At 43.7% G+C, this 11,062-nt stretch overlaps 1 protein-coding gene across 1 annotated transcript; it reads left to right on the top strand.

Moving 5' to 3' along the window:
* The first annotated feature begins 1,644 nt into the window (after positions 1–1,644).
* Positions 1,645–10,922, top strand: surf2 (surfeit 2). Its single transcript, XM_063073740.1, has 6 exons — positions 1,645–1,789; positions 4,234–4,385; positions 5,103–5,206; positions 6,602–6,781; positions 8,560–8,666; positions 10,315–10,922. The coding sequence occupies exons 1-6, from the start codon at positions 1,685–1,687 to the stop codon at positions 10,390–10,392; spliced, it is 726 nt and encodes a 241-aa protein (XP_062929810.1). The 5' UTR covers positions 1,645–1,684; the 3' UTR covers positions 10,393–10,922.
* The last annotated feature ends 140 nt before the right edge of the window (positions 10,923–11,062 follow it).

Here is an 11,062-nt window from a genome sequence, read left to right on the forward strand (position 1 = left end):
AATTCGGTATACATCATCCAGTTATCTGTTGTAAAATCGAACACATCTATCTTTCTGATTCAGCCAGCCATTTCTGTGCTTTATTTATTCATGATTATTATCACCCAGTGCTCACTGTTTACGTTCTTGGTACTCACTGTTTATGCTCCCATGTACTTTGTTGGCTTTCTGCATTTAAAAAAAGAATTTGATCATCTCTTTCCCCTTTCAAAGAAAGGCATGCTGCACTTTAAAAAAAACTCAAACATCTTTCTCCCCTTCCAAAGAAAGAAATGCTCTGTGCCTCAACAAGTGAGTAGCCATCTCATGTTCGTTTCAAAATTACTCATCGCCACTGTTATGTTTTGTAACTCTAAAAACTAATTGAAAGAGAAAAATGGAGCTAGGTAACTTGTGTGTACTCTTAGTTCTACTTTTAGTGAGGAAGTGCACATATGATGTGGTGTCGTAATGATGTATGCCATTCACATACTTCCTACATATATCCTGTAATGAATTATGTAAACAATATTATTCAAATATTACTGAAATATTAAGTACTCTACCGAGAGCATCCTGACATGTTTTGTACGAAAACTGCAGCAGTAAAGCTCTGCAATGGGTAGCCAAAACTGCCCAATGCATCACCAGCACCAGCTACCTGTCATTGAGGACCTACATACTGAAGGTACGGGAAAAGAGCCAGTAACGTCCTTTCGGGTCCCACCCACCCACCCATCCACCCACCCAGTCCTGCCGAAGGGTCGCAGCCCAAAACGTCGACTGTACTCTTTTCCATAGATGCTGCCTGGCCTGCTGAGTTCCTCCAGCATTTTGTGTGTGTTGCTCAGATTTCCAGCATCTGCAGATTTTCTCTTGTTTGCTCATGGACTGTTTGTCCCACTCCCATCAGGGAGGAGGCTACGTAGCATCCACACCAGGACCAGCAGATTCAAAACCAGTTACTTTCCCCAAGGAGTAAGGCTGATCAACACCTCCACCCTCTAACCCATCCCTCCACACCAGCCAACCACTACTTTATCATTTCCTGCTAGTCACCTTAAGTACTGACACTCCTGTGTCTAGCATCACTCTGTGGACATATCTATGTATATAAGATATCATGTCTTTACAGTAATGGGCAAAAGGCTTAGGCACCCTAGCTTTATATATCTGACTAAGCCTTTTGCAAGGTACCATAAATTTATGGTGATTTTATTATTATTGTGTTCTTTATTTTATCGAGTTTTTTATGCTGCATCGGATCCAGCATAACAATTACTTCATTCTTTTTTACACTTGCGTACTGAAAATGTCATCACAATTCTTGAATCTTTAAATTTGAGTGAACGCTACATGTTACTGTGTGGGAGATAGGGCACTTTCACAGTCGCCATATTACCGGAAGTTCGCTTTAGGTTTCTCCATCTCCAATTACTTTATGCTCCGAACGGCTTATAGTGCTATAGCAATGCAAGTTTAAAAACCTTTGTGAAATGAGGTGCTAATTTAAATATAGTTTTAATCCATGGGCAGTATCAAGATAGTTTTGAGATTCTGACTGAAAATCACCTATTAAATCCGGGTTTTGCTGGCTCGGTGGCTTTTTAAACCGGAAGTGGTGCGAATTGCATTTCCTCGTGGGCCTCGTGTTTGACCCGGAAATTAAGTTACCTTCAGTTCTAATAGTATTGACTTTGCGAAGATGGAGCCGCTGTCCGATCCGAGTCCGAGTCCGAGTTCTGAGTCCTCGGACCTCACCGCCTTCCTGCAGCAACATCCAACCCTGCAGCCGTGCGGTAACAACCGGGTGAGTGGAGGCACCCAGACCCTTTGTCCCTCACTCCGCAGGAATAAACCAGCGAACCTTCTTTAATATTGGAGAAGGACGTTCGGGAATAAACATTTGCTCTTTGGAGCTCTTAGCTATCGTCCTGGGCATTATAGATAAATATGTGGTCTCACAGTTAAATTCCCCTGTTTTGGCTCCTGATAATAGCAATTCCTGACGCTGAATGCTGTTATATTGTTAATTTGTGTTGGATATGTAACTTAGTTTGTGTCGTGTTTGTTTCCTATTATTTGTTAATTTATTTGTGGTAATATTACTTTGTGTTATGTGTGTGAGTTATATGTGCTGTGTTGTGCACCTTGGTCCAGACCCAGTGGAATGTTTCGTTTGGCAATATACATGTGTACGGTTGAATGATAATTAAACTGAACATCAGCTGTGTAATCGCTTCCTATATTTATACATATGTTAAAAAAAACAGCATGCCCTTGGTGATACTCTCCCGCTATTTGTATTGCTACTTCATCTGTCACCCCATCAGTCTGTAAAAGTGCCGACAACTATCAGAAACGCGAGATTCTGCAGTTGTTGGAAATCTAGGGACACGTACAAAATGCTGCAGGAACTCGGCAAGTCAGGCAGCATGGATAAAGAGCTGACATTTTACACCCAGAGCCTTCATCAGATATTCCCAGTTATTGTCATAAACTATTACCGTAGGGCGATTCATTCCATTCATGGTAACCCTTTGGAAGAGCCAACCTGCTTATCTCACTCCATTACATTTATATCAGTGCAATATTTTTCTTGAAACAACTGTTACCTTTTGAAAGCTGCTTTGAATCAGTACTGAGCACTTTATTGGGAATGCTTGTCAAATCCTTGGTTTTCCTGCTGTTTCTGTTATTTATTTCATTTTGAGATACATCAGGGAATAGGCCATTCCAGACCTTTGAGCTGTGCTGCCTAGCAACCCTCGACAACCCCAAATTTAATCTGAGCCTAATCACGGGACGATTTACAATGACCGAGTAACCTACTAATCGGTAGGTCTCTGGACTGTGGGAGGGAACCAGAGCACCCAGAGAAAAACCCACACGTTCCCCGGGGAGAGCGTACAAACTCTGTATGGCGGATGCCGAGGTCGAACTCTGAACTCCCGACATCCCGAACAGTAATAGTGTTGAGCTAACCACCACACTGCTGTGGCACCCGTCATGGTAAAAGTGACAATGCAGCGGCTGGATTTTTGTAAAGGGCAAATTAATTCACTAATGCACCCTCGGAACGAGAAATCTGCCATGTTTACCTGAGTGTGGCTCCATTCCTTAAGCAATGTGGTTGCTTCTTTACAAGCTTCGGTAAGAGGCACTTCAACTTTTAATGCAGGAGTGTTATTGCAGTAAAAGTCTTATTACTTTACAGTTACAGTTAAAAGAAAATGACACACAAAATATCAGGACAGATGTTTAGATGATGTTTTAAAGATGTCATAGTTTTAAAGGAGCCGGCCGGTGGGGTTGAGGCATCAGCACTGGACTTCGGGGCAGATGGTCCTGAGCTCGAATCCGGCTGCCTTCCATCCTGGGCAGCAGCAGTACCTGTGCGGAAGAAAGGCCTGGCAACCTACTTCTGTATCTTGCCAGGAAAGCCCCATGGGATAACTACGATATCAATAGGGTCGCCATGAGATGACTCAATGGCACTCAACAACGAGGTTTTAAAGAATTCCTTAGAAGAAAGGAAGGCTGTCCCGGCTGGTGGAGAGGAGGCTTGGGTAGTTAAGATGTTGTCAGCTGGAAACATATTAAATCAGAGTTAAGTCTAAGGATGAAGAAAAAGTGAGAAATGAAGGATATTAGAAAGGGGGATTTTGAGGATTTTTAAAAAAATGTTAAAATTGTTGATTTACCGAGAGTCTTAGCCAGCACTAGAGTGCTGGATTAAAAATACTGATAAAATAAAGGAATGCTGGCTTTAGGAGTTCATTGGAATAATTACAAAAATACTGGTGGGACTCGGCAGTAATTTCTGATGTAAACTGGGTTGGAATTTGCTGTGCATAATGAGAGATGAATCACTGATTCACAGACCCTCATTGGTTCTGCAGGACACTTGAGTCCTCCCACCGGGATCTCGGGGAGAAGGTCGTGCACAGACGTGCTGGGATCGTGGAGTAGAGTCATCCTTGCAAACTGCACACAGAAAGATCCCATCCATTGTGCATTTTGATTTAGAGAGACGTCTTGGTCCAGTTCACCAGAGAACCACCTTTGCTCTTCCCATGAATCTGAGCAGATGATGGTTCCATGGTAGTACTGCCCTACGAGGGTGGCAAACATCCAGAGATGGGGGTCAAGATGTTAACTGAGACAAGTCAGCTTCTAAACTTAAATAGAGTCACAAAGATAGTTGGTGTAAACTATGGATTGTAAATGTGTTTGTTTCTGGTGCCTTTTAAGGTGAAATGTTCCCTGACCGGGCATGAATTGCCATACCGGTTGGCTGATTTACAGGCCTACACGAAGGGCAAGAAATACCAGCGTCTGATGACGAAAGAGCCATTTGACTACAGTCAATTCGAGCCACACATCGTGCCCAGCACGAAAAATCCGTAAGTGCAAGAATTCTGAGTTCATCTGTTGCATGTTTAAGGCAACCAAACATTACGCAGCTCCAGCTGGACTGTTGCTGTTGCTCGCTGCGTCAGGCATCAACCCTGCTGTTTCTTCAGCGCTTTTCTATTATTTTGTTAAAACAAGGCCGAGTTGCTAGCCTGACACTCAACCCAGTGCGGGATAGAAAGCGCTTAAGGAGCCGGCTGGATTCGAACCCGGGACCGCTTGCCTCTAAGTCTGGTGCGGCTGCCACTAAACCACCGGCCGGCTAAAAGCATGGACTGAATATAGAACAAGTCTCTCAGCTGACCCAGCAAACACTTAGAAGTCCCACAACTCTAGACTTTTATTTCCAGTGTGGGGTAGATGGAGTGCTGCATTAATAGATGTGATGTCTCTCAAACTGTGAGTGTAAAGAAACTGAGAGGCAATTTTTATCCCTTGACCAAAGTCAACATTTAGTGGTTTATTTAATTACTCTAGTGCAGGGATTCCCAACCTTTTTTATGCTATGGGACACTACTATTAACTGAGGGATCTCTGGATCCCAGGTTGGGAACACTGCTGGTCACAGATTGCCTGCCTGCCTGCCATTTTAAATGGCTGAACATGATCAATCTTCATTGGCTTTTAAGCATCTGGGGCACATGGGGATTATCGGTGATTCCATGCTAATGTCCTTTAGCTTTCACTGTGCTTTTTCTTTCTCTCAGACTACAGCTGTTCTGCAAGTTAACAGTCCGCCACATTAACAGGATTCCGCAGCACGTCCTCCGGCATGTGGGCGGGAAACGGTATCAGAAAGCGCTGCAGAAATGTGAGTCAGCCGTGCGAAACAGTTTAGGGGACACGGGGAGGAGAAGGCGCACAAGCTGGATAACTTCAAGGCTTCACTAATTGTAAACTGCTATGTGCATTTCAATTTCCACAAACAAACTATTCTGCAATTCACTCTGAAGTAATTGTCGTCCGATATAAACATTGTTGCCATACTGGCAATCCACTTCAGAACTTATTTCCAGATATATTATACTGTATTTAAACCTCTTCCCCCTCCCCCCCATCCTCTCTCCCAGATTTTTGGTTCGATTCCAGCCTGTAACACCATCTCAGATATACAATTGCAAGAAAAGGTTTGTGAGCCCTTTGCAAATACCTGGTTTTCTGCATTAATTTTCTTGCCACTGTATATTTTGGTGGTGTAGTATCATAGAAACATAGAAAATAGGTGCAGGAGTAGGCCATTTGGCCCTTCGAGCCTGCACCGCCATTCAGTATGATCATGGCTGATCATCCAACTCAGAACCCTGTACCAGCCTTCCCTCCATACCCCCTGATCCCCGTAGCCACAAGGGCCATATCTAACTCCCTCTTAAATATAGCCAATGAACTGGCCTCAACTGTCTCCCGTGGCAGAGAATTCCCCAGATTCACCACTCTCTGTGTGAAGTTTTTCCTCATCTCGGTCCTAAAAGGCTTCCCCTCTATCCTCAAACTGTGACCCCTCGTTCTGGACTTCCCCAACATCGGGAACAATCTTATACGATTCAATCAGATCCCCCCTCAATCTTCTAAATTCCAGAGAGTATAAGCCTAGTCAATCCAGTCTTTCTTCATATGAAAGTCCTGCCATCCCAGTAATCAATCTGGTGAACCTTCTTTGTACTCCCTCTAAGGCAAGAATGTCTTTCCTCAGATTAGGGGACCAAAACTGCACACAATACTCCAGGTGTGGTCTCACCAAGGCCTTGTACAACTGCAGTAGTACCTCCCTGCTCCTGTACTCGAATCCTCTTGCTATGAATGCCAGCATACCATTCGCCTTTTTCACTGCCTGCTGTACCTGCATGCCCACTTTCAATGACTGGTGTACAGTGACACCCAGGTCTTGTGGCACCTCCCCTTTTCCTAATCGGCCATCTTTCAGATAATCTGTTTTCCTGTTTTTGCCACCAAAGTGGATAACCTCACATTTATCCACATTAAATTGTATCTGGGCACTTACTGAATCTTTGTGGCCAGTATTGCTTTTTGCTTAATGCTTTACGGGCAGTCGTGGTATTTGCAACTAAATAAACATCCTCTCAACAATTTTAATCCCTGGGCTGGATCCCAGCTAGTAACTGGCTCCTTGGGAGGGCCTTGATTGCAGGTCTATTGTACTCCAGGGGCTAGTCTTGACCTGGTGCCTTGTTCCTGTACCCTTGTCCAGATGAGGAGGCTGTAGCTCTGGGGGTCCCCTTCATCCCAGCGCCTCTATCGCAAAAGAAAAATCGGACTCAAGAGCCTAGTAAGGAATCTCGCCACAAATCTAAGGAGTTCTGGGAGCCTAGTGAGAGTGGACGGAGTGAGAGTGACTATTCAGATGACAGCTTGAGCGATCTGTACCCAGGTGAGTATCTGCTGACTTGGGGGGTGCTGCCTTTAATCTGAACTTCACTGTTGATCGAGCCATGTGTTTGTTAATGAAGAAGGCCGATGGATGCAGTTAGACAGCATGGAAGCAGGGCCTTTGATAATCATCCATGCCAACCAAGCTGCCTGCCTGTGCTCGTCCCATGTGTCTGTGTTTGGCCATATCCCCCTAAACTTTACCCACCTACCTAGTAAGTTAGTCTTTTACACTTGTAGTTCTACCTTTTCAAGGCAGTTCTTTTCAGTGATCTACTGGCCTCCTGTGAAAAGGCTGCCACCAGGTCCCTTTTTAAATCTCCCACTCACCTTAAACCAGGGGTCCCCAACCATTTTTGCACTGCGGACCGGTTTAATACTGACGATATTCTTACGGACTGGCCGACCGGTGGGGTGGGGGAGGTGGGGTTGGTGTTCAAGTAGGGTTAAACTCACCTCAACATGTCTTTTACAGTTAGGGTTGCCAACTTTCTCACTCCCAAATAAGGGACAAAAGTAGCAGTCAAATCCCGGGACACTTTCCCCCAGGAAAGACTACCATGACCATGAAGCCTTGCGTGGGCACCTGTGTGCATATGTGTGTACGTGCCAATTTTTTTCCACAAATCAGTTTTGCCTTCATCTTCCCAACTATACTGTACATACATTATTTCTACTTTATATAGGCTGTGTGTTTATCATATCATTCCTGCTTTTACTATACATTAGTGTTATTTTTGGTTTTATGTGTTATTTGGTATGATTTGGTAGGTTATTTTTTTCGGTCTGGGAACCCTCAAACATTTTTCCCATATAAGTTAATGGTAATTGCTTCTTGTCTTCACACCATTTCGGCACGAAAGGTTTCATAGGAACGCTGTACATTAGCAAGGGAAATACGGGACAAGAGCGGTCCCATATGGGACAAACCACTTTAGCCCAATATACAGGATGTCCCGGCAAACACGGGATAGTTGGCAACCTTATGTTCAAGTTCAACAGTGTGTGACAGGGAATGAGGAAAGGTGCAGCTGACTCATATCGTTTCCTCATGGTCCGGTAGCATATGCTTTGCGGCCCGGTGGTTGGGGACTGCTGCCTTAAACCTACTCCCTCTAGTTTTAGACTCCCATCCCCCTACCTAGTAACCATTCACCTCATCTTTGCCTCGTGATTTTTTTTTATGCTTCTAAATGGTCAGTACTTGGCTGCCTGTACTCTTGGGGGGAGTGGGGGGAGGTGGAATAGTCCCAGCCTCAAACCCTCCTGCCCAGGTCACTCCATTGTAAATTTTGTGACCCTTTTTAAAAATTTATCTGGTCAGCCCATCTCCCCATTCTTGCTGCCATGCACTTGAAAGTTTCTCAATGCCCTGTCCCACTTATAATTCCCGGCAGTGAATTCCTGTTCAGAATAAATCACTGCAGTCAAAAATTTGCTCCTTATCCCCTCTTACTGTAAAGAGTGCATTGCAGTTTATGGGATCTTTCCATGTAAATCATAACTCTTACTGAATGGTTTATTGGGTAAATACACACTCCGTTATGGTACTGATCTCCCCCGATGATATTTGCCTCAGTCATTCAGTTAACTGTGCCCTGGTAACCTGTTACTGAATGGATAATCCCCAGTACAATGACCAAGTAACCCCTCCCATCATCAGTGCCTCTCTGTTAATCCAGCTCTTATTCCCTCAGCACCCTGACTACCCATCTCTACTGGCATTATTCATGCGCGAACCCCCAAGGGGCGCTCTAACAATTCAAGTTTGCCTTTCAGAGCACTTGTTTAGCAGGCAAGAAGCAACGGGGGAGGAGGCTGAAATGAATGAACATATCCCTGATGAGATGGAGGTCGTGGCACCATCGCCAAGGAAGCGGAAAAATGTAAGCATCGTATCTCTGCTCACCAAGAGCAAAACTACTCAACGTCTGAGTTCTTTGGCACTAGAAACATAGAAAACCTACAGCACAATACAGGCCCTTTGGCCCACAATGCTGTGCCGATCACGTACGTACTTTAGAAATTACCCAGGGTTACCATAGCCCTCTATTTTTCTGAGCTCCATGTACCTGTCCAGGAGTCTCTTAAAAGACCCTATCATATCCACCTTCACCACCGTCGCCAGCAGCCCATTCCACACACTCACCACTCTCTGTGTAAGAAAACATACCCCTGACATCTCTGTACCTACTTCCAGGCACCTTAAAACTGTGCCCTCTCGTGTTAGCCATGTTGGGTACTGTTGGGGTCACTTGGCCTCTTTAGCTTGTTGGGAAACACAATTGGATCACGTTTGATCTCCATCTTCACCTGCCCTGATTAATAATTCCACTCACCACTTTTGAGATTTTCAATTGATCCTCTAAATTATTATTTATAAAGGGATGGGGGCCCTGATTTTAATAGTTGACTACATTCTGACGTTTCCGATCAGTTTAAAGTTTTTGACCCCCTATTTTGTATTCTTCCTTCACATTTTAATCTTAAATCACTCAATTAGATCACCGGCCGTCCTCGACCCTTGGGGAATTACAAGATGAGCTTGTATACTTGTCCTGATGCAATTTGGACTATAGCATTCTGCCTCCCGTCCTATTGCAAACGTTCCTTTCCTGCGACGCACCACCCAAGAACTGACAGTATCACTCTAAATGGGGCTCAACCAGATTTCACTGCTAAGTAGCTAGTAGTGATTTCTGTGCTTCAGTATCTAAATCCTTTGTCAAAATGGAGAATTGATCTGGAACAGCTTGGAAGTAGCAACCTCTGATATGAATTGTTTCAGCTTGTGTGAGTTGGCCCAATTTTAGTGACGGATTTGAATTTCTGCAGTGGCCACTTTAGGTAACTCCTGGACATCATAAAGTCACCATTGAGTGCATGTTCATGGTTCAACACATTGTACATTGAGATATTCTGCGCTTCTGTGTAACATGGTTATTACTTTCCTGACAGCTTGAACCAGTCTGGCTATTTCTCTCGCCATTCTCTGTAAACTCGAGACTGTTGTGTATGAAAATCCTAGATCAGCAGTTGCAGAGATACTCAAACCACTGTTTGTTACCAGCAATCACTCCACAAAGTATATCGCCTTTCATAATTTCAAAAGATCCAAGGAGAGTTTAAGTATTGTCACTGTTATCATAATATCTCAATGGGCTCATCTTTGTGTCACCCAAACCAGTCCTGTTTGGACTGATGTCAAGATGTCGGTGTTAGATACACCTCTGTTTTCAAAAGCACAGTTCACAGGGGTAATTTAGGACCCCGTCACAGTATTGTCACTGTTATCATAATATCTCAATGGGCTCATCTTTGTGTCACCCAAACCACTCCTGTTCCCCAGTCCAGTGCACCTCAAATGTCAAATGAGAGGATCTGGAAGAATTAATAGACAAGTTCTCCAGGTGCAGAAAAGCAATGCTGTCTTGGCCGAGCCAGTTGAGAAGCTGAATAACCTGTAATGAATATTTTTTGCAGTAAAAATTATTACTTATTACACCATTGTTTCTCCTCATCCCTTTTATACAGACAGAGGAGAATCATTTTATTAAGAAGAAATTGAAGAAAGGAGTTGCTGGCAAATCTAGCAACGGCAGGAAGTTTTAGAAACGACAAAGCTGGAAAATGGAACTGATTCTGGAAGATAACATTTTCTACATGTCTGCTGCCATGCAGGATACATGTTCATTGTACAGTTTTTGTAAAGTAAAGCAGATTTGGTAAATGCAAAGGCTGAGCTTTCTCTTCCTCCGCATGGTCTTTGGACTGCTGTGGAAAAAATTTATTCCTCTTGTTCACAACAATGCTGAATTTCACTGGGATGTTGATGGGGGTTACCGTGGTATTACATCAGTAAGCCAAGAGCCTGGATTTTGAACTTGACTTGGTTCAAATCGAACTGCTGATGTTTTGGAATTTAAATTCTGTCAATATAAGCAGAGATGTAAAAAAAAAGGTAAATTGATTGTGAAAATTAGATATGCCCACAAAAACCTATAATACTGCCAAGTAATTTAGGTAACCTCTCGGAAAGGTCACTGAGCTGCACTTTCCCATGAAAGAGTCAATGAACATTTACAGTAGTCAGGGTGATGATGGAAGGAGCAACCTGGTTCTGCTCAATCAGGATAATATGAGAGAAGGATTATCAGTTTATTGCTGCCCTTGTCCTGGCCAGTGTGGAAGGTGCTATCCAGGAATATTGAATTGATCCAACACAGACTAGAAGTGCAAATAACTCCACAGCAATTCATTTGGAAATAAAACTGCACACATC

Source organism: Mobula hypostoma, chromosome 21, assembly GCF_963921235.1.
Source record: "Mobula hypostoma chromosome 21, sMobHyp1.1, whole genome shotgun sequence".
In the NCBI taxonomy this organism is placed as follows: Eukaryota; Metazoa; Chordata; class Chondrichthyes; order Myliobatiformes; family Myliobatidae; genus Mobula; species Mobula hypostoma.